General features: G+C 35.9%; 1 protein-coding gene across 2 annotated transcripts in view; it reads left to right on the top strand.

The window, feature by feature from the left end:
* Positions 1–24,469, top strand: part of MED13 (mediator complex subunit 13) — a 103,687-nt gene continuing 79,218 nt past the window's right edge. For both annotated transcript variants that reach the window (XM_072747627.1, XM_072747628.1), the window contains exons 1-3: positions 1–265; positions 2,130–2,364; positions 10,182–10,350. In XM_072747627.1, the coding sequence (XP_072603728.1) occupies positions 200–265; positions 2,130–2,364; positions 10,182–10,350 (470 nt within the window). In that variant the 5' untranslated portion in view covers positions 1–199. The remainder of the gene's footprint in view (positions 266–2,129; positions 2,365–10,181; positions 10,351–24,469) is intronic.

Consider the following 24,469-nt stretch of genomic DNA (forward strand, 5'->3'; position numbering starts at 1 on the left):
CCGGCCGGGCGGCGGGGGCTGCTCGCGGCGGCGGGGGGGTGGGCGGGGAGGGCGGGCGGCCCGGCGGCCTCCTCTTCCACCGCTCCCCCAACCACCACCCCCCCGCCCTCCCCGGTGTCTGTGTTTCTCTCTCTGGTCGGAGGCGGCGGTAATGGCGGATGGTGGGTTGTGGCGCCGGCGGCGGCTGCTGTGAGGGACGATGAGTTCCTCCTTCGTGCCGAACGGGGCCAGCCTGGAAGATTGTCACTGTAACCTCTTCTGCCTGGTGAGTGAGGGGCCGCGGGCGGGGGCCGCGGCGTGCGGGGCGGTGGGGGAGGGGGCCGCGAGGTGCGCCCTTGGGCCGTGGGGGAGGGGGTCCGGGTCTGATCCAGATGCCCGAGTCCCCAGGCTAGGCCCAGCCGGAGCCGGCGCGGCGGCCGGGCCCCGCACCAGCCCCGGGAAACGCGTTCGCTCAGCCCCCATCCTGAGCTCTGCTTTAGGACTGCTGGCTTTTTTTTTTTTTTTTTTCCCCTTTCCTTCTCCCCCGTTTCCGACTCTTCCTCAACCGTAGTCTTGTCTTCAACTTGTGCTCCTTATCTGGCAGGATACTCCCATTTCCCTATGTGTCCTGCTTATTAACTATCGCTTTTCTCCTTATTGACTATGTATCTCTTCTTAACACTTTACATTATTGCTCATTCTCCCCGTGCCTTTATGCCACACTCTGGTCATTCGGTCCCCCCCCTCCCCCGCCCCCATAAACAGGACACCGGAACTTATGTACTAAAAAAAAAAAAAAAAAAAAAAAAAACTCTTTTCGTTTTACGTTTTCTGATGAGTCAAACTAACAGATTAGTTTCTCCCTTTGATGAGTTCAGATCTCTCTGTAAAAACCAGTAGATACCGTTTCATGTTTTGTCTTTGAACTTTGAAAACAGTTTGCCATTTTGACAATTTTTAGCCGTCTTGCTTTTAATAGAACATTATGTTTGTGTGAGAGTGAAATGGGACTAGTGGAGGAGGTTCTATGGTTTTGCACTAATTTTTGTTGCTGTTATTTGTTTTACTTGCATTTTTAGATTGGTTTGAACAGGCTGCTTCTCATTATATTGAAAAGTCTAGGGAAGCTGGATGCAGGTTGTATTGTATAGGTTGGCCCAGTTCTGGTAACATCCACAGTTAAGACTTTTTGAAAACTACCAACTGTTGCAAATATTTAGCCCTCAGTTGGACAGTAGCTTAGCTTCGTCCACGATTTAAAGTTTCAGTGACTGACTTTTTTCATTTTTTGTGTGCTAGGAGAAATACTAAGAGTATGTGATAGGTAAGTGAACTGAGTGGGCGGAGCACAACTAGTTGGCAAGTGTAAACTGCCAGTCATGTATCAGCAGTTTCATTTTTGGCACCTTATGCTTTGCACCTCTAAGTTAAAGAATTACTAAATTCCCCCTGTCGAATTTTTTCACGGTGCCAAATTGTTTTTTTTAATGCTCTTTCCTCTTATAAAATGTTTTCTTGTACAATGCCCGTTAATCAGCATCTCTTCGGGTGCAATAAAACATAACATCAGGTTTTACATTTCTGTTTTCTCTGACTCCGTCTATTTTTGGTACTTTTAGGATCAGGTTCTTTGAAAATAGACTAGTACAAATCTGACAGTTCTTTGTGTGCATTTTTTATTTCACTTTGCCTAAAAGGGATATGTGAACACTTTTTTCAACTATAGTTCTCATTTCATTGGAGCCATCAATTTATAAACATGGAATCATAAGTCTTTAAAAATTTTCTGTTACAGTGTGACACCAGGGAACAAACGTGACCATTTGGAACAGAACTTAGAGGAAATGTTTACTAAGTGTGCAGTATTAAAGTACATGTTTATATTAAACATTTTTAAGTCTTCTATTTTTCTTAGGGACATCTATTTATTGCTACTCAGTGACATGTCAGTGTTAATATTTTCACGGTTTTAGTTCCTTTCCTTAAATTTTGGGTTGTTGAATTATCAAAGAGTCATTTTTTTGGTCAATCTGCTTTAATATCTTCAGTATATATTGAAAAATTGTAATGTCTTAATGAAATAAAGGTCTTTAAGAGTACTATTGACTTTGAGTGAATGTGCTGTAATACTCATGCTTTCTTTTCTTTAGGCTGACTTGACGGGAATTAAATGGAAAAGATATGTATGGCAAGGCCCAACTTCTGCCCCTATTCTGTTTCCGGTGACAGAGGAAGACCCCATTTTGAGCAGTTTTAGTCGCTGCCTTAAGGCAGATGTACTTGGTGTTTGGCGGCGAGATCAAAGACCTGGAAGAAGAGAATTGTGGATATTTTGGTGGGGTGAAGACCCCAATTTTGCTGATCTTATTCACCATGACTTGTCAGGTGAAGGCAACTTATTTTTAACCAATGATATATAGCAACGTTGTATACTTTTCCTAAAAATCATTTATATTACAAATTAAGATTTTTCTTGTGTGTGAAACACTGTTAGATGTGAAGCCAGATAAAAAAGTTAGCTTACTGTTATGTTTCATTGTGGTTATTTTATTTTACTTAAATTATCCATATTATGGCAGGCTTTAGCCTTGAATAACTTTTTCTTTTTCTTTTTTTTTTTTAATTTATGATAGTCACACACACGGGGGGGGGGGGGGGGGGGGCAGAGACATAGGCAGAGGGAGAAGCAGGCTCCATGCACGGGGAGCCCGATGTGGGATTCGATCCTGGGTCTCCAGGATCGTGCCCTGGGCCAAAGGCAGGCGCCAAACCGCTGCGCCACCCAGGGATCCCTAACTTTTTCTTCAACCACCCAGCATCCTTGTGTATTTTCTTGCGAACGGGGCACAAGGAAGGCATGTTACCTAAGAAAAATGGAATGAGGGAGAAGTAATTTGCAGGCATGTGTAATTCACTATTTGAGTCCATTCTGCCACTGCTCTCTTCTGTATCAATATGCAGACATTTGGTAGGCGTTTCTAGAAATGTAACTTTCTTATGTATTTTTTTTCAAGGTGTATATTTTGTTAATTGTGGTTATTAACATATGAAAGCATATGTTAATTTTGTTATTCTTGGACAGTGATTCTTTTAGTGTTCTTTCAAAGACTGTCACTAAAATGAGACTAGTGCCAACTCATTTATAGGACATTGGGATCATAATCTAAAAAGTCACACAGAAATAATTTTATTGTGAACCTATCAATAAGACTACTTTTAGAAGACCAATTCTTATTTTCTTGACTTTTGGGACCAAATATTACTTTAGAAAGAGAAACTAGTTTTTCACATAATCATTGAAGCTTGTGCTTACTTTACATTGTAAGAGTCAGTGTTAAGTGGATCTTTGATGATAGGAATGTAAATGATTAGTTATTTGCTGCAAGGTACCAACAACTTCAGCAAGATGTTTGGTCATAATTCTTAACAGGTAAATTTAGGAATTTTAGATTAATAAAAAACAATCTCATTTGAAATTGAGTACTCTGAGGTTTCTAATATTGTCCATTTGACCTATAAGACCTATTTTATTTTTGGATGTAATGTAATCCAGGTGACTGTCTCAAATAAGTTCTTAGTAAGACTAACGTTTCTGTAGGAATGCATGTGTTATATTTGTTTTGATAGTTGACTTTGATATGCTGGATTTTAATCTTTAAGTGGTCATAAAAACCACCTTACTAAAATGTTTGGAGACTTTTAGTGTTATTGATAAATTATAAACTATACAGATACAAAGTAGTTGATAAACTATTAAGCTGACTTGAGGGTTTTATTAATAAGGTTGGCAGAGCACCATTTCCCCCCCCAGATTCCGTGGAATACAGTTTGTAGAATCAAAGATAATTTTAACAGATGTGTAGTATTTAGTTTTACTATAGTGGGACTAATGTTTTGAAAGCCTGTTAAGGTTAAGTGTGAGCTGTTTTGATGTATATTAAAACACTGTGTGGATTTTCCCCCCTAAATTTCATGTTTTGAGCTAAATATATTTTCTCGTAAACTGGGCTACAGTTTAAAAAAACTGCTTCTGTAGTTTAACTTTGCTTTTTTGCATAATTTTTTAAATGGTAATACCTGTAGTTTAAAATGCTGATCTTGAATGTGAATGGATATAATTTTGGAAGATTAGGTTTTAATTGTTAGATTTTGCTGAATGCCATTGAATGGTAATTAATTAAAAAAAAAACTTATCAGTGAAAGCAATCGAAATGGCAAAGCAAAATGTATTAAGAGTAGTATGTATAATTATAATGACCGTTCCAAAGCCTGTTCTATACTGTTTTAAACAATGTGTGTAGTCAGTGATATTTATGTAATGTTTTAGCTCCCCCCCCCAACTTGTCGTTTACTTTAGAATGTTGTTACTTAAAATCAGACATATCTTAAAGAATAATAAGGTCTTTTCAGATGGAGTATATTTGTCTCGCCTTTTTCTTTGCTCCAGGGACACCGTCTGCCTCCCTTTTGGGATAATTAGTCTGCCTCTGTCTCTCTAGCTAACCCCTTTTTCATTTCTTCCCATCTGTGGCACTCTATTCCCTTCTTTTAAGCTCCCCTGAGAAGAGAGCAGCTGGACAGTAGGGGTGGCATCAGCTGCAGGAGGCAATCCTGAGTTCCAAGTGGAGGTGTAGCACTGAGGAAAGGGGAACCGGAAGGACCCAGGTGGTAACTAAAAAGCTGGTTAATTTAGTTTGAGCTTGCTTTTTGCAGGCACAGGCAGTGCCCTTCTGTTTGGTTCAGCACCTACCACATCTTGTTATTAAAATGTTTCTGATTATGGTGGTATTTCCCTTCTTGGTGGGGGAAAGAGGGAAGGCATTCTATTTTGCAAAGATTAGAATTCAAAAAAAAAAAAAAAACCAAAAAGAAACAAAGATTAGAATTCTGTTTTTCTTGCTAACTGAAATATTCAGTAATAAAAGTACAGAATTGCCTTTGCTTAATCCTCCTCTATTTCTTTCCATAGTGTATTTTAAAATAATAAACTTTTAATTTCAGAATAGTTTTAGATGTACATAAAATTTGCAAAGATGCTATAGAGAGTTCCTGTATAGCTCTCACCCAGCTTCCTTGTTGTTACTATTAATATTTTTCACAACTAATGTACCAATATTGATATGCTGATATTAACTAAAGTCTGTACTTTATCTGGATTTCTTTTATTTTTATCTAAAATTCTCTTTCTATCCTATGTTCTCATCCAGGACACTACATTTAGTTGTCATATCTCCTTAGGCTATTCTAGATTGTGATATTTTCTTACACTTGCCTTGTTTGATGATCTTGGTAGTTCTGAAGAGTCTGATCAGGTTCTATAGTGCATTTTGAATTTTGCCTTTCGGAATATCACGTAGCATGGGTTTGGGTCATTTTCTTTTCCAGTGTAGATAAGGTCTAGAAACAGAATGTAAATTCACCTTATTGCTAATTGGTTAAAATCTCTTACAGCAAACCAAATCTAATTTGATACATATTTTAGACCTTCAGTTTACTTGTTCTGTAGCAGTGGTCAGTACTGTTTAGTAGTTTGCAAAGACCTAATGATTTTGGGGTTAGGATTTTTGCTAACTTCTATTGGCCTAACTGTAACATTCCAGGAAGAGATTTGTTCAGAATATCCCTTGAATCCCAAAGCCAAAAACTCATTTTTTTTTTTTTTAAACTTTGTGCTTTGCTTCCTCTAAGAGAATAGATATTTGAATCAATAGAAGAAGGATTAGGGAACAAAACTCTGATTACAGCTTTTTAAATTTTATTTATTTATTTATTTATTTATTTATTTATTTATTTATTTAAAATTTGTAGCACACCTCATTTAGCAGTTGTGTGATAGAGCTATAAAATTGGTCCTGAAAAAAATTTTTGAGCTGATTGGTTCTTGTAAGTGTACTATTTACATTAAAGCAAGATTGTTTTATTACCATTAATGTGTCCTTGAAGGAGAAGAGTTTTCTGGATATTTTTTTGTGCCTCAACCTTTTCGGAATTTTATTGTTGTCATTATTGGCTTTTCATCTTTCCCTTGAATCAAAATCAAAATAAAAACTATTCCCTTTCCTGAGGTTGCATCTTTAAAAAAAAAAAAAATCATAGTAGGCTAGACTGTGATGAGACTCTTGGAGAAAACTGATACCTGGAGAACTAAAAAAACAGACTCAGTCAGGGCTAAAAATATTTGTTATTTTTTCTGGCTCCTGTGGTGTATATATGGGATTTTAGCATCTTGTCCAAATACTTTCATTATACCAGAATTTCATCATAATACTGTTAAACTAAGTGGGCCATTGTTTAGTCCTAGAATTTAATTTTAGATTCTTTTATTAAAGGATATTAATTATAGTGGAATTTAACCTTAAGTGGCAGGTTTAACAGGATTGGCAAACACATAAACAGCAGCCAAGTATAGGAATCTAACGTCAGCCAAATTTAAAAAAAAAAATTGTTTTGCACTCCCAACTATCCTGAAGGGAGTTAATTCATTTCTGTCTTCTTTTCCATAATTTACTTGTTACCCAGCTTTTTATTTTAACTGGTTTTCTAGGGCCATTTTTCTTTGTCATATTTCTTTTATGTACTACCTGTTTTGAGCAAGGAAGTGTATCTTTAAATCATCAAAGATACTCCTCAACATATATTCAGGGGCTTTTTAAACCAGAGTTTTTCAGGTTTTGCTGTAGGTCAATGCTGCTGCCAGCTTAAGGTTCTCAGTAATATTTGTTGAGTGAATGGCTATGAATGGGCAGTTATTATTTAAGACAAACACTGAATTAGACATTTAAATGTTTCTCTTTATTTTCTCAGGAAATTCATGGTATTTTCTACCATCATTTTTGACCCATTCATTATTCATTAGTATATGTTGTGTTTTACTAGCTTGGCAGAATTATTTAGGAAAAGATTCCTTTTTTACTGGTTTATTACTATGGAGATATTTAAAGATGGCAGTTTTGAGAAAAATGTTGAATACGAGTACTAGGTGTATCAGCTTTTTTGTATTTTCAAATTTTTCTCCATTCAGAAATATTTTGATGACGAATCACAGTTTGTCATCACTATAATCTGTGTCCTCAGGAAAAAAAAAATTATGGTAATTAAATTTAGCATTTGAACTGTTGCATTTTCTTCAAGTATTTTGTAAAAAATGTTCAAGCAATAATAGAGTTCTAATGGAGAAGCACTATAATCAAAATTGAACCTATTTTCTCTGGGGATATAGGTACAAGTGGAGAAAAACATTTATTTAAATGCATTAAGCAGACTTTTTCCATTAGGCTATGGTTGATTAAATTAAAAAGAGCTAGGTAAAGATTTGCCATGTGTTTCCCTACTACCTCCCTTCTCTATTAAAATATGGTGTTGAGACTCAAGGACTGGTTTTAATTAGTGTAAGAGGTGCATATCACTGTCTTCGGTGGGTTGATTGTACCATTTCACTTTTCATATCTGAATACACAAGAAGTATTCAGCATTTTGCTATGGTTATTATATCATCAGGATATTAGAAGTTTGACTGAAGAGGCTCTTACTTCTAGGTGACATTCCCCCCTTCCCACCAAAATAAAAAAACCTTCAGACTTTTCATTGAGTGTTATTAGGACTTACTTCCTCAGCAGTAAAAGTAAAATTGTTGCTTTAGTGTGATAGTTGCTTAGTTATTTGCTGTATAGGTGAAGATATACTTTAGTTATTTGTTGGCTTAGAAAACCGTAACAAGTGGTCTGTTCTTTGTTTCATGCATAAACTCCCATTTAGTGTTAATGAAAATTGTGGGCATTTGAGGGTATAATGTAAAATAAAGATTAAGTTCACCTGAGTTTCCCTAGATAAAATTCAGAGCAATGGGGGAGAAATGTTTGAAAATAAGTACTGACTAAATTTCTAAACTATATTTAGTATGCTTAGATCGTTTTAACTTCAGGTTTAACTGAGATAGATTTTTTAAAATAAAAATCTTCAGAATTTTATGTAAAAAAGTATGTAAATTATTGTATTATGGGCTTTTAACTATTCCAAAGACTTTTTTGTTTACTCTTTGTGGAAGGAAGGCAATTCATTCTCAAGTTTTAAGGGAATAATTTTCTGATGTTTGAAGTTTATAGTGACTGTACAACTTTGATATGTAATGGTAACTCTGTGTCTTGGATCTTTCTGGCTTTCAACTTTAGAACTATTTAAGATTTTAGTAAAGGTTTCTTGTGCAGGACAAATGTTAGAACTATTGCTTCTCAGAAGGTAAGGATTTTTGAGATCAACGACAATAAAAATAAAATATACTAAATAGATTACAAAGAAGTGAAGAACTGGGAGATATACGTAGCATAACTGGGAATTAAAAGCATGCATATTTTCAGTAATCATAAATCGTGAGTTGAGGTAAAACTCTTGATGTGACTACTTAATTTTGAAATGACAGAATCTGATTAGGCTGAAAGCAGATTGATTTTTACTTTTTTTCTCTCAGGAACTCAAAGATATAATTGTGATTAGACCCCTAAATAATTAAAGTGAAGTCACTGTGTGCCATTTCCCTTTCTTCTAGTCTACTGTTTTCTAAAGTGAAATTTGTGAAGTTTTGGCTTTAAATGGACATATATAAGGTTGTCTAAATATGTAGAATGTAAAACTTTTTTCTTTTTAATATTAATTATTTAAAATTATTCCAGGTCTCAAGTATTGTCATTTTCTAAAGCTTACCTCATTTTTTTAAAGTCTTACTTTTTTGGAAAAAATAATTGACTTGAAAGACTTGGCTAATTTATGAAACACTTTTAAAGAACAGCATAAAATCAACATTAACCTTTGTAGTGACACAAGTTTCTAGTGCAGTTAAAGTCCACTGTCATTATGCTTTTTAGTTAATGTTTAGTCTACCCATTTGTTCTGTAGGTTATTAATATAAACCATGTGTTCCTCTTAATACATGCTTCTGCTTTTATTCAAAAGTATCATAATTTATTATTTTTCTAAGGGTATAGCATAGATATTTTTAGTGTTGAGTTGAGAAAGTTTTTATCATTTATTTTTTACTTATATTTAAAGATGACTCATATTTATAAAATGTTTGTAAACATATACAGGCTTTGGAATTATACTAAATTATGTTTGAAATAATAAAAGTTCAATTATTTGTAGCAGAATTCATTGGATGCTTTGTTTAAGATTAAAAGTGGATAGAGAATAAAAAAATTTTTTGAACTACATCTAGACTTATCCAGAAATAACTATGCTAACAGTTTTTGGTAAATTAACTTGGAGTGGTTAATAGATGTGTTGGCAAAATTGAGGCTTTGTAGTTAGTGAAGGTAGTTATAACTTTGTATTGGAAGTTCTATTTAAAATTTAAGCCTTTGTATTTTAAAATTTCTTCCCCATGTAGAGGGATCCTGTATTGAATAGTAATTGTGGGAATCATTTGGTTGAAGAGACCTAAGGTGGCTAATAATGCATTGCTTGTTAGGCTCTGTGCCAAAAGCTTCCTTTTTATTCATCACTTATTTTTATAGTTGAGTTGTGGATTAGAATGCTGATGGACATAAAATATTTTTAGTTAATTATTAACTGGCTAGTTTTTTTTGGCAGGCTGAATGCTGGAGGAATTAGGACAAAGTAACAAGCCAGCTTCGAAATTGGCATCTTAGATATAGAGTGTCTTTAATGTTTCCCGGCTTATACAAATGTTCTTTGTATTGGTACAAAAACCAAATCAGTATGTTTGCAGTGTATCATTGACTTTTTATTCAGTGGGAAGATAATTTTCAGGTACCTTAATGGAATACGTGACACTTAGGTGTTTTACTCCTTATGGACTAACTTTGAAACCTGATCTTCTAATGTCTAGAGATATATAGAAGTAATGGTAGCTCAGTATTTTAAGGTTCAGTAGGGTTTATGTAGTAGATGTAGTAGGGCTTATGAATTTATTTTTATGTTTTATTTTTTTAAATATTTTATTTATTCGTGAGAGAGAGAGAGGGGCAGAGACACAGGCAGAGGGAGAGGCAGTCTCTCCATGCAGGGAGCCTGACGTGGGACTCTACTCCGGGTCTCCAAGATCACACCCTGGGCTGAAGGTGGCGCTAAACTGCTGAGCCACCTGGGCTGCCCTGGGCTTATGAATTTAAACTGTCACACTTTTTACTTGGCTCTGAGTAGATATAGTGCCACTACTTTACTTTTTGTTTCTTTCATTTTTCTTGTAGAAGAGGAAGATGGAGTGTGGGAGAATGGACTTTCCTATGAATGTCGAACTCTGCTATTTAAAGCAGTTCACAATTTGTTGGAACGGTGTTTAATGAACCGGAACTTTGTACGCATTGGCAAATGGTTTGTAAAGCCTTATGAAAAAGATGAAAAACCTATAAATAAAAGGTAAGATATCTTATTTAAACTCTTAATATTTCTTTAGATTTGTTAAATACCGCTTTACAGAAAATGTGTACTAAAACAATCTATCTTACAAACATATGCAGCAAAGTACTATAAAGCATTCAATTTTGTTCGACTGCTTCACCCTTTTATTCATTTTGAGAATTTACGTGAAGTGGGAATAGGCTGTGTGTCAATTTAGTGATCTAAATTTTGATTTGGGATGATAGAAAAAATGTGAGATGAAAGCAGAGGCTTAAGCATTGAAGTACACTTTTTTAGTTGTAGTGCAAATATATTTACAATAATCTGTTAAAATTAAGTAATATTGGTACTTATTGAAGATAGTGATCTGTAGTTGTGTTTTGAATTGGGTTAACCCTTCTTCTTCCCAAACTTCTGATTTTGCTTTAATTAAAGTAATTTAAATTTGTGTTTTTCTGTGTAAGACATGTTTAGTCTTAGAAGGTAATTCTTTTGAACTTTGAGTTAACCAAATTTATTTATTTATTTATTTATTTATTTATTTATTTATTTATTGGAGTTCAATTTGCCAACAAATAGCTCATCCTGTCAAGTGCCCCCCCTCAGTGCCCGTCACCCAGTCACCCCAACCCCCCCACCCACCTCCCTTTCTACTACCCCTTGTTTGTTTCTCAGAGTTAGGAGTCTCTCATGTTCAGTCATCCTCACTGGTATTTTCACTCATTTTCTATCCTTTCCCCTTTATTCCCTTTCACTATTTTTTATATTCCCCAAATGAATGAGACCATATAATGTTTGTCCTTCTCTGATTGACTTATTTCACTCAGCATAATACCCTCCAGGTCCATCCACCTCGAAGCAAATGGTGGGTGTTTGTCGTTTCTAATGGCTGAGTAATATTCCATTGTACACATATACCACATCTTCTTTATCCATTCATCTTTCGATGGACACCGAGGTTCCTTCCACAGTTTGGCTATTGTGGACATTGCTGCTATAAACATTGGGGTGCAGGTGTTCTGGCGTTTCATTGCATTCATATCTTTGGGGTAAATCCCCAGCAGTATGACACATTTTTAGAGGAGTTACAGATAGAAGACTTTTCTTTTTTTTTTATGATAGTCACACACAGAGAGAGAGAGAGGTAGAGACACAGGCAGAGGGAGAAGCAGGCTCCATGCACCGGGAGCCCGACGTGGGATTTGATCCCGGGTCTCCAGGATCACGCCCTGGGCCAAAGGCAGGCGCTAAACCGCTGCGCCACCCAGGGATCCCCAGATAGAGGACTTTAAGATAACTTCCTGTGCAGTTAGAAGCTTTAGGCTGCTACAGTTCTCTGTGATTTCTTTATTTTAGATTTTATTTACTTAGAGGGAGAGAGAGAATGCATGAGAAGGGGGAGGGACAGAAGAAGAAGGAGAGAGAATCCCAGGCAGACGCCCCTCCTAGTACAGAGCCCAGCTCTGGGCTGGATTGCACAACCCAGAGATCGTGATCCAAGTTGAAATCAAGAGTTGGATGTTCAACTGACTGAGCCACCCAGGTGCCCCAGTTCTTTTTAGTTTAAATATGATTAAGGCACACTTTCTTAGAAGATTTGGTTCCAAGCACTGTTTAAATTAGTGAGGCTTCAAGAGGGATGAAACCGTAAGATAGGATGTGAGAGAAAAGGAAAATTTTTTTAGTTTTTCCTGAAAGATCTGAGGATATGAAGTAAACATTTGGTTATGTAGTATCCTTGTTGAGATGCTTTTATGCGTTCTTTTTTTTTTTTTTTCCTGTATTTTTAAAAAAGATTTTATTTATTTGAGATAAAGAGAGCAAGAACACAAGCAGAGGTGGGAAGGGCAGAGAGAGAGGGAGAAGCAGATTCTCCACTGAGCACAGAGCCTCATGAGGGGCTCCATCTCAGGACCCTGGGATCTTGACCCGAACTGAAGGCAGATACTTAACTAGCTGAGCCACCCAGGCATACCTATCTTTTATGTCTTATGTACACATTGTTTTCAATGTACACCTGGAACCTTTTCAAACTTCTCTTTTTAGTTTTAGTAGAAAGGACGAGTAGATAAGACTGGACAATCAAATCTCTTTCATTTTCTTCCTCTTTGAAAGTGAACATAAACCTTTATCGTCAACAAAAAAATTGTACAAGTTAGGGATGAATTTGGTTGCAAAAGACAAGACCTAACTACTTGGCTTATATAGGAATTGATTTTTCTCTATAGCAAGGAGTCTGGAGGTAGGAGTCCAGTACTGCTCTGTCTGTTCAATAATGTCAAGGACTCAGGTTCCCAGGAGTTTTCTGCCATGTCATCTTCTTGTTAGTAAGAAGAAATGGAGAAGAGACATTAGGTAGACAATTAGAAGAAGGGGAAATAAATATCAGGATGGTAATCAGTAATGTTTAGCATAAACATTAATACAGTTTTAAGAAGTCAAGCAAATTACTGAGGACTAAAATGATGAAAAGCTGCGACCTGGGATGCCTGGGTGGCTGAGCGGTTTGGTGCCTGCCTTTGGCCCAGGGCGTGATCCTGGAATGCTGGGATCGAGTCCCACATCGGGCTCCTTGAGGCGAGCCTGCTTCTCCCTCTGCCTATGTCTCTGCCTCTCTCAGTGTGTCTCATGAATAAAAAAGTAAAATCTTAAAAAAAAAAAAAAAAAAAGCTGCGATCTAAGTACTAAATACCAGATATGCTCTTCAGAGGCATTCCCTTTTAATTCTTTTAATATACCTATTTAAAAATTAAAAGCAGATAACATGCTTATTCTTGAGTTTTCAGTTATTTTACTCAGTATTAATCTGTTGACTCTAAGATTTTATTTATTAGAGAGAGAGAGAGAGTGTGCAAGCAAGAGGAGTGCCCGGGGGGAGGTGGAGAGAGAATCTTAAGCACACTCCCTGCCAAGCGTGTGGAGCCCAATACAGTTTCAATCCCATGACCCTGAGATCCTGACCCAAACCAGAATCAAGTCAGACACTTAACTGACTGAGCCACCCAGGTGCCCCTAACTTACTGAGTTTGTATTGATGGTTTAGCTGTTTTACACTTCTCCCTCCATACCAGCCACTTGTATATACTCTTCTTGTTTTGTTTCTTTTTTATCTTGTTGGTGAGATTACAAGACTTGGTTTAAAAAAAAAAAAAAAAAAAATATATATATATAGTTTATATTATGATTATTTAAATATTATTTGTAGCCCAGCCATATAGTATATTAGAATTATATCCCATTTCCTCTGTATCTTTTTGTTTTCTTCAGTGTTAATGATTTATCTCTTTTTTCATTTAATTATTCATGTCTGGGGTTGGTAAACTACCACTCCACGGGGTAAATATAGCCTGCCACCTGTTTTTATAAATAAAGTTTTATTGTAACACAGTTAAGCTCATTCACTTATAGATTATTTTATGCCTGCTTTCATACTATAGCAGAATCCTACAGATGTAATAGGACAGATGACCCACAAAGCCTAAAATATTTAGCCTACAATATTTACTCACTGGTTCTTTTCAGATGAAGTTTGCTGACCTCTCATCTAAATACCTATTGGTTATTGACTCCTGGAGTATCTACCAGAAGTACAAATCTTGCCCCCCCAATCTTTATTATTTTGTGTAATCTACTAGTTTCTTTTTTCTCTCTTGTTAATTAATATCTCTGTTTGAGCCTTTCATTCTTCTGTTCCAGTTTGGACTGGTTGTTTTATAGGCTTGTTCCCTTTGCCTTTTTTGGTTAGATCCCTTATTTCCTAGATCTCATGTTCACTTTTTTTTTTTTTTTTTTTTTTTTTCCCCCACTATTTTGGTAGTGCCCATCCTCCAGTAGTTTTCTGGGAAGGGAATAAGTGAGAGGTAGTATTTTGGGATCCAGAATGTATGAATTACCTTCTTTTCTAACTCTGAGGCTTCTGGGCACTAAAATGGTAACTGGAAATTGTTTGTATGTAAGTAGCTATGAAGTTGCAGGCTTTGGTATGGTGATTGGCCATTTTATTGGGTGCCTGTTGCCCAACTACATATCTGTATGTATTCCTCCCCACCTCCATCCCTTTGAGTTAATTATTTTCCCCAGAGAAGTCCTGCAGTCTCCAGACTAGCGAGTATAAGCTTGGCTGTGAATGTTTAGGAAGCCTACTGGATAAAGAAGGCTATCTGTATATTTATATTGGGGAAATACTATACTTGTATGGTATTTGGATTTTCACTTGATTTCTCTTTTACATACATCATTTCAGCTGTCTCTGGTATCCCTTAAGTGCAGAGTTCCTCTCTTTTCATTCCAATTCAAAGTGAACTTCTAAGTTTTCTACTGATCTGGAATAATGTAAAGAAGCCTGTCTATAGTATAGAGAAGTGGGTCTAGAAGTCTCACTTACTTATTTGACCTTTCATTCTTTTGTTTTACACTATGTATCCACCTTTAGAGATCTACCAGTGTCTTCAACTTCTGTGCCTTTCTGGAATTGTGTGGGTTTGATTCAGTTTGCATCATGGTTTCTTCCCTTTAGCCTTTCTCTACTAAGTTACTGTTTTGCCTTTGCTTGTTAAGCTCCCCCAATTTTTTTTTGCTCCCCAAATTTTGTAGCCAGACTTTATCTGCTGCCTTCACTTCTATCATTCTCTTTGTGCTCCCCCTGCTTTTTACTGTTTTAGTGGAAGGTATTTCACAAAGAGGTGTAGAGGTAAATGAATGTGTTCAATGAGCAGTGTAAGATACTGGATATATCTTTATTTCTCTTCATAAAAGAAGCTCTCTTAATGGGCTATTAATAGGAAATACAACTTTTCATATTGGAGATTTCCATGAACCCCGTAGATTCTACTCGTTATTTAATTATGTAGTTGAGCACTAGTGTTTTTCTGTGGGCTGACCCATTTAGAAGGGGAACTAAATTCAAATTGTGTTTTATTAATGGAGTAGTAGCAGAAATAATATATGCTCTTTTGAGTTACTCTAGTCGTGGTACAGAACTGATTTTATCCAGGAAGGATAAGTGCTGTTCCCCAAATCATTTTTCATAGGAACTTCACTGCTATCTCCCCTCCCTTTTAAATAGAAAAGCTGGTAGAAAAATCAAGCAGATAAGTCTCAACTGCTTTTATGATTTGGGAGTACTTATTTTTCCATTAAATTTAATGGAATATTAGGAAGGTAGATAAATATTGGATTATAAATTGCATTTCTAGCTTACTATGAAACTAAACCATTAAGCATCATGTATACTATTTTTATCACTCAATTCCCTATTTGTTGAATTTATATAAGCATTTAAAAAATTTTAATTGTAAGAATATTACAGAGCAAGCGGGGTTCAGGGGATGGAGAGAGAGAATCTTAAGCAGATTCTGCACCCAGTGTGGAGCCTGACACAGGGCTCCATCTCATGACCCTGAAATTATGATCTTTTTTTTTTTTGAAATTATGATCTGAGTCGAATTAAGAGTTGGACTCTCAATTGACTGAGTCACCCAGGTGCCTCAGACAATTGTGTTAATTCTTTTTAAGAATGTTTATACAAGTTCTTGGGGTGCCTGGATGGCTCAGTTGGTTAAGTGTCCAACGCAGGATTTCAACTCAGATCGTGAGGTCAGCTGTGTACGGCACCATGCTCAGCAGGGAATCTGCTGAGATTCTCTCTCCCTCTGCCTCTTTCCCCATTCATGTGCTTTCTCTCATGCTCTCTTTCTCTAAATATAAAATCTTTTAAAAATTAACATAATTGTCAAGGAAATTGGTACTATGAAACTGGTTTGATTTGAACAAAGGAGAAAACAGTATTCCAGACTTTTTCTTTATTCTTCCTCCCTTTATTCCCCTTAAATATAGATTCTCAACTTCTAGTAATCTGTTCTTCAATGTCATTAACTGTCTGATTAAGTGTAATAATCTTCAGGGACGGAAAGAGAGGAAATGGAATTAAATCTAGTGGTATAGCTAGGCTAGCTGTAAAGAACTCCTCAATTCTATAGGTAATTACAGAAATTTAAGAAGTTACTAGGGTAATTAACACAAATTTAAAAGGTCTACTTTTAAATCTACCATCTTCAGGTATTAAAAGAATGACCAGTGTTTTGTCTTCACAGTTTAGGTGTTTTCCTACAGTGTAGGAAACTAGATCAGATGACAGTCGATGTGTTTGCTAGTGAAACCACAGGCAAATGGGTATAAGTGCCAATGCCTTACTCTAGGTTTTAAATAGGCTCTTAGTAAAAAGACATTACAAATTTGTGATGTTTGCGTGTGCATTAGAATAAGAGTATTTTGAATAAGAACCTAATTTTGTGCTTGGTTAGTGGTTAGCTGAGTGGCCAGTTAAGTTTGTATATTTACTAAGAGTTTTAAATGCTTGTAGGACGGTATACAGAGTAGAAAGATATTGGTAAGGATTTTTCTTAAGACTGCTAGTCTAGTATCTTACAGTATGTATAGGAGGTTTGCTAATTAAGTGGCAGTTGAGATTGTATAGGAGAGAATTAGTATATAATTTTACTCTGTTCCCTCAACTACAGGTATAGCCATATAATTTCTATGGGAAAAATATATTGTTCACTTGGTAAATCTGCTTTGAGATTTTTACTCTACTATTTAACTTCAATTTTAAAAGCCAGTATAGGAGATCTATATATCGTGTATATATATGTGTATATAATCAGCACATATATATATAATACACTGGATAGAATAAATCTTTGTGTAATATAAAGGAGATTGGTTTAAATGTCTGGTTCTGTACATCTTTTTATTTTTAAGGTTTTATTTATTTATTTAGATTTTACTTATTTGAGAGAGTCTGTGTATGTGCGTGAGTGGAAGGAGAAGGCAAGAGAGAGAATCTCAAGCAGACTGTACTGAATGTGGAACCTGACGAAGGGCTTGATCCCATGACCTTGGGCTCATGACCTGAGCCAGAATCAGGAGTTGGATGCTTACCTGACTAAGCTACCCAGGCACCTCTAGGTCTGTATGTTCTAGGCCCTTATTTTGGGTTCTGGAATTAAGATTTAAATATTAGCAAAAACCCTGGGCCACAGAAAGAGGTTTTGGTTTTGTAGGATGAAGCAGGCAAAGTTCACAGAAAGAAGAGTATATCCCTAAGTACTTATAGGTTAATTGTAACTAGAATATTAGGGCAAAATAAGGAAATTTCATCTTTTTTTTTTTTTTTTTTTTTTCCCTCTTCTAAAGATGTTTTGAAACTGTGCTGTTCAGGATGGTAGCCACTAGCCACTTGTGGCTATTTAAATTGCAGTTACTTGAAAACATAAAATTGCAAATCAGTTTCTCAGTTTCACTGGCCACATTTCAAGGACTCCTATGACTAGAGGCTATTTTATTGGGTAATGTAGGTATATAGAGTATTTCCATCATTGCAGAAAGTTCCTTTGGATGGTGTTATTTACACGAGAGCCTTTACGCTTAATAATTAAGGTAATACGTTAGGAGCTTTTACTAAAGAAGTTGGTCTAGGTTGTTTTTGTTTTTAAGGCAATAGAAGAAAGAATATACTTTAAATTTCACCCATAAAACTATTATCTTCCACTGCACTTGTAGCTTTTATATAGTCTTTTTATCTCTATTAATTAAATGTGAGCAATGCAAATTTAAGTTTCCTGTGGGAGATACATTACTAGCCATTTTTTATAGCTTTAGTATGTCCTTTGGTTGGGTCCCTCAGTACCTCTGAAAACTTGAACTTCTAGGGAAGCTAAGAGCTATCATTATTATGTTTTCTAAGGACTCTTTTTCTTCCTGCCTTCTAAGGTAGCAGTGTCCAATAGAAATACAATGTGAGTCACCTGTGTAATGTTAAATCTTATAGTAGGCACATTAAAAAAGGTAAAAACCCAGGTGAGAGTAGTATATTTAATTTAGTATATCCAAAATATCGTTTTAGAATGTATTTAATTTTGCAAAGAATATTAATGAGATATTTTACTTTTTTAATGTAAGTTTTTGAAGTTTAATGTGTGTTCTATAGTTAGAGTACATCTCCATTTGGACTGGCTACATGTAGTAGTAGTCACATGTATATATTGGCTGTTGAATTAACAGCACAGTTCTAGGGCTTTAAGCCCAGCTGAGTTTGGTAGAGTGTTTTAGTGGTAAAAAATATTTTCTAACGGTCTTCCAAATCCTCTTGGAATTGTATGCTAATTTTTAAAAAAGATTTTGTTTATCCACTTATTTTAGAGAGAGAGCAAGTGTGCAAGCAGTGGGGAGGGCACAGGTGGAGGGGAAGATAATCTTAAGCAGCCTATGCACCAAGCATGAGGAGCCCAGTATGGGGCTTGAGCCCATGACTCTGAGACCACGACCTGAGCTGATACCAAGAGTCGCTCACTCAACCAACTGAGACACCCAAGGCACCCTGTATGCTAAATTTTGAATGTGCCCTAGAATCTCAAAGATTGAGGAAACTTTCACCTTCTGTCAAGGTACCCACTATTTGCCCAGCTGGGCATAGTTACTTGAAGCTGTAAACCAGAATATCATTGCTCTTTATTCTTTATTATATAGTGTAAGTAATGTATTCACTAAGTGGGCAGAAATATATCCAAAATTCACGGATAAGGTGTTATCTTCTGTATTTTAATAAAGGTCTCTGGTTCATGGAGGTATGTTCGGAATACCTAATGTTGAAGTTATACCTATTCATTTAAGACATTAAAAGTGTCTTATGAGAATTACAGAAATATAGATTAATGCAGTAGTGAAACTTGTTTGGATGTGGAATAGCCTTAAGAGATTAAAAAAATATTGATGCCTATGTTTTAACTTGGGAGTATGGCCTGGGCTTTGGAATTTTAAAAAGATCTCCAGATGATTGTTATAAAAAGCAGATTTGGAAACCATTGACTAATGGAATTAATACACCATTTTCAGTGTATAGTTCCATGGCATTAAGTATATTCACCTTGTTGTGCCAACTATCACCACTATATACAGAACCTTTTTTCATCATCCCAAATTGAAAATCTACACATTAAATAACTCATTTTCTCCTCTCAGCCACTGATAACCACCATTCTTCCTTGTGTCTCTATGAATTTGTCTGTTTTAGTCACCTTATATAAGTGGAGTAATACAGTATTTGTCTTCTTGTGTCTGGCTTATTTCATTTAGTAGCATAATGTCCTCAGGTTCTCATCTTTGTAGTATGCACCACAATTTCATTTATTTTTTCTTTTTTTGGGGGGTGGGGGCAGAGGGAGAGGAAGAGAGAATTCCAAGCAGGCTGCATGCCCAGCATGGAGCCCTGGGACAGAGCCTGATGTAGGGCTTGATCTGACAACCCCACGATCATGAACCAAGCCGAAATCAAGAGTTGGACACCCAAACACTTAAGCCACCCAGGCGCCCCACAATTTCATTTCTTTTTCAGGCTAAATAATCTGTTTTATTTTTATACCACATCATCTGTCAGTGGACAACTGCGTTTTTCCACTTTTTGTCTGTTGTGAATAATGCCACTCTGCATATTGGTGTGTGAATATCTGTTCAGATCCCTGCTTTTAGTTTTTGTTTTTGTTTTTTAAAAAGATTTTATTTATTCATGAGAGACACAGAAAGAAGAGATAGAGACATAGGCAGAGGGAGAAGCAGGCTCCCTGAAAGGAGCCCAATGGTGGGACCCAGTCCTGGACCCTGGGATCATACCCTGAGCCAAAGGCAGGTGCTCAACCGCTGAGCCACCCAGGTGTCCCCTCTGCTTTTAGTTCTTTGGAGAATACACTTAGAAGCGGAATTGCTGGATCATATAGTAATTCTGTGTTTGATTTTTTTTCTCTTTTTTTAAGGAATTGCCATACTTTTTCATCATAGCTATACCATTTTCCATTTCCACTAGGAAGATTCCAATTTTTTCACATCCTCACCAACACTTTTCTAAAATGTTTTGTTTAATAATAACCATCCTATGGGTTGAAATGGTATATCATAGTTTTGATTTGTGTTTCCTTAATGATTAGTGGTGTTGAGCACCTATTCACATGCTTGATGGCCTTTGTATATTTTTGGAGAAATGTTTTAAGTCCTTTGTGCATTTTGGTTAGGATGACAAGGTTTTTTGTTTTGTTTTGTTTTTCTGTTTTTGAGAGAGTGAGAACAGACAAGCAAGGCTTTGAGGGCACAGGGAGAGGAAGAGAGAATCTTAAGCAGGCTCCATGGAGCCTAAGATGGGGACCTCAGGCCCTGAGATCATGACCTGAGCTGAAAATCAAAAGTCATACCCTTAACCAGCTGAGCCACCCAGAGGCCCCAGGATGACTAGGGTTTCGAGTCAACATTCGCTTTAGTGTTATGATTTGAGATAAGGCCTTTAACTTCTTTGTGCTTTGAATTCCCAAATAGCAAAATGGGATATCTTTCTGTACCTACCTAACAGAAGTGCTAAAAATAAATTAGATGGGCCCTCTCCAAAAACAGTATACATACTAACTTTTATATATAATTTTTCACTTTACACCAGCTGAATTTGTCTTTTTTTTTTTTTTAAGATTTTATTTATTTATTCATGAGAGACCCAGAGAGAGGCAGAGACACAGGCAGAGGAGAAGCAGGCTCCATGTAGGGAACCTGACGTGGGACTCGATCCCAGGACTCCAGGATCATGCCCTGGGCTGAAGGCAGGTACTAACCACTGAGCCAACCAGGGATCCCAAGAATTTTTATGATTTAAAAGTTTAGATGGTCAGGTACTCATTGGGCATATGGAAAGGACATTATTGGGCCTTTATTTTAAGGGCCATGGTTTTCGTATATACCAGATTGCATTTATTTTCCTAAATATTTAATAGACTATAAATAATGTACTTAAACAATTTTTTTTTTTTCAGATTATGGTACTCTTTTTAGGAAGATTTTTAGTCACATTATTTGCTTTTTATGTCATGGCAAAAATTCATCTTGAGTATCCTTTTTTAATCTCATTTAATATTCTACATATGAAATGAAACAGTTGGAAACTATATTTTTAAGAACTATACTTCACTGATTAAAAAACAGTAAATAGAGGATATAAAATTCAAGTTTTCTACTCTTTTCTAAAGATAAAGAACCTGAGATTGTTTTAGTTTGTTGCCTGTACTTGTAAATGTTCTTGATAATATTTGCAATTCAGATTTTAAAATCTGCTTTTCAGTTCCTGAATAAGCACACAGCACTCAATCATTTTTATAGAATATTTACTTGATTCCTAAAACTAATCATGTTACAATTTCTTTATGTAATGGATTAGTCTTGGTGGAGTCACTTCTTTAATAGAGATTTTCAGGGTGCCTGGATGGCTCGGTTGGTAAAGCATCTGCCTTTGGCTCTGGTTGTGATCCCAGGGTCCTGGGATTGAGTCCTACATTGGGCTCCCTGCCCGGAGGGGAGCCTGCATCTCTCTCTCCCTCTCCTGCTCCCTGTTTGTGCTCTCTCTCTCTGTCAGGTAAAGAAAAAAAAATTTTTTTGAAATACTTTTGACAAAAGTATTTTTAGTCATTCCTCTTTAAACTCTTTAAATTTGTTCCTTTTATTGAGAAATATTTGTCTTTTAAAGTTTCCTGAGAAAGCTTAAAAGTCTTTGTAATGGTAAAAAACATATAGTTACTCTAGCTGGTTGAATATAAATTTTTCTTAACTTTTTTTAGCATTTTATCTTGCTTTTAAATTCTCCTTTTTTTTTTTTTTTTGTTAGAGAAAAGCTTTGAAAATTGATTTCTGCCTGTTTTATGTCAATAAATAAAATGGGCATATCCTTCTCAGAAATGAAACATTAGTGGTTTGCTAAGACAAAAGCACTATTTAGGAATTATATATTTATATGCTTTACTACTCAACCTTAACAATTATAGAAGAACTGTGTCAGAAAAGAAGACCTTCAAAGAAAGAAAAGTACAAATATGACTACATATGCATTCCTACATATAGTAACAAAATTACTGCATATACACTTGTTTATTTTAGATATCTTATTTTAGAAAAATGTGTGGAGGCTTAGGAATAATTTTTGAAAATCCTAATGTTTCAGCTGGTATCAAGAATCATGTATTTTTAACAAAAGGTATTAGAATCATACTCTTGATTTGATATTTTCCTTGAAGCTGTGTTACATATAGGTCATACCATCACTTTGTTGAGAAGTAGTTTTATTTTCTAGCCTACGGTTTCTGGGCTACCTGTATTCTCTCTCAATTATGTTTATAAACCATCAGGGTTTTTTTCCAAGTTCATCTTTCTTTTGGTACCTTATCAAGTATAGCTAGTAACAGTCAAATTACATTTTGACTTTGATCCGTTTTTTTCCAGCTTTATAAATTCATTAGGCACATTTTCTGCCTTCTAGATTATTTCAGGCAACAGCAGTTCTATGGTGTATATCTCTAGTACATAACAAGTCACCCTTTTTTCAGCCCCCAATAATAATTTTCTTATCACTTTTCAGTGTCTTATGTTTTCTGCTTTCAGTCATCTGGTCCCAAAGCCAATGCCACATATTTAGATTTTTGTCATGGTAGCACTTCAATTTTTTGTGCCAACTTCTGTATTGGTCACTGTTGTATAACAAAGCACTCCCAAACATGGAGGCTTAACACAGTAGCAGTTCTGTATTCTCATTAATGTATCTGCTGGTCAGCTGGGGTTAGCCAGTCTAGTCCCACCATAAACTAGGTTGGGTAAAGTTATATTTCATATGGTTTTCATGGCAATGAAGGAAGCACTGGAGAACAAACCAGATTGCATAAGCATGTTTTAAGCTTCTGATTGGCCAAAGCAAGTCACAAAGCAAGCCTGAGTGAAGGTTGGGGAAGTATATTTCACCTCTAATGGGAGGAACTACAATGTCACACCAAAGATCCTGAATAAAGAGAGGGTGAGCAAAACATAATTACAAAGCTACAGTAATCACTGTGATGCTAGACTACAGATATGTAAACCGATGGAGTTTAGGAAAGTCTATAAATAAACTCATCAAACATTGTTTCAATACATACATACAGGGGGGCCAGGACTACTCAGGAAAAGATGATGATTCAGCAAATGATGTTTGAAAACTTCGTATCCATGTGTAAAAGAATGAAGCTGGCCTTTATATCTTGTAGTATATACAAAAATTAAACTGGACTAAAAACCTGAATGTAAAATCCAAAACAATAAATCTCCTAGAAGACAACACATAGAGGAAAAGCTTTATGATGTTAGATTTGGTAGTGATTTCTTGATTATGACACCAAAAGCATAGGCAACAAAAGCAAAAATGAACAAATAGAACTATATCAAATACCTTTGTGCAACACAGGACATTATTAGTGAAAAAGCAATTTATAGAATGGGAAAAAATGTTTGCAAATTATATATCTGATAAAGGTGAATACCCAGCATGTGTAAAGAACTACAACCCAACAATAAAAAGTCCAGTAACCCAATTTAAAACTGGGCAAAAGACTTGAAAAGATTTCTTCAAAGATATAGGGATGACCAATAGCATATAAAAAGATGGTCAACATCACCAATCAGAGAAATGCAAGTCAAAATCACAATGAGATACCACCTCACATTTGTTAGTATCAAAAAAAAAAAAAAAAACAAAAACTAGCAAGTGTTAGTGATAGAGAAATTGTAACCCTTTATCACTATTGGTGGGATTGTAAAATAGTACAACCTCTATGGAAAACATTATGGAGTTCTTCAAAAAGTTAAGACTAGGACTACTGTATGATCCAGCAGTCCTCCTTCTAAGAGAATTAAAAGCAGGATCTTTTTTTTTTTTTTTTTTTTGAGTTTTTAGTTACATATAGTGTAATACTAGTTTCAGAAGTATAAATTACGGATGCACTGCTTACATGTAATACCTAGTGTTCATCACAGTGTCCTCCTTAATACCCATCACCCATTTAGCCCATCCCCTTGCCCACCTCCCCTCCAGCAACCTTCAGTTTGTTCTCTATAGTTAAGGGTCTCTTATGGTTAGCCTCTCTCTCCTACCCCCATTCAGCTGTTTTGTTTCTTAAATTCCCCATATGAGTGAAATCATGGTATTTGTCTTTCTCTGACTTATTTCACTTAGCATCATCTACTCGGGCTCCATCCATGTCGTTGCAAAGGGCAAGATTTCATTCTGTTTTATGACTAGGTAATGTTCCAT

This window comes from Vulpes vulpes, chromosome 2 (genome assembly GCF_048418805.1).
Source record: "Vulpes vulpes isolate BD-2025 chromosome 2, VulVul3, whole genome shotgun sequence".
Taxonomy (NCBI): Eukaryota; Metazoa; Chordata; class Mammalia; order Carnivora; family Canidae; genus Vulpes; species Vulpes vulpes.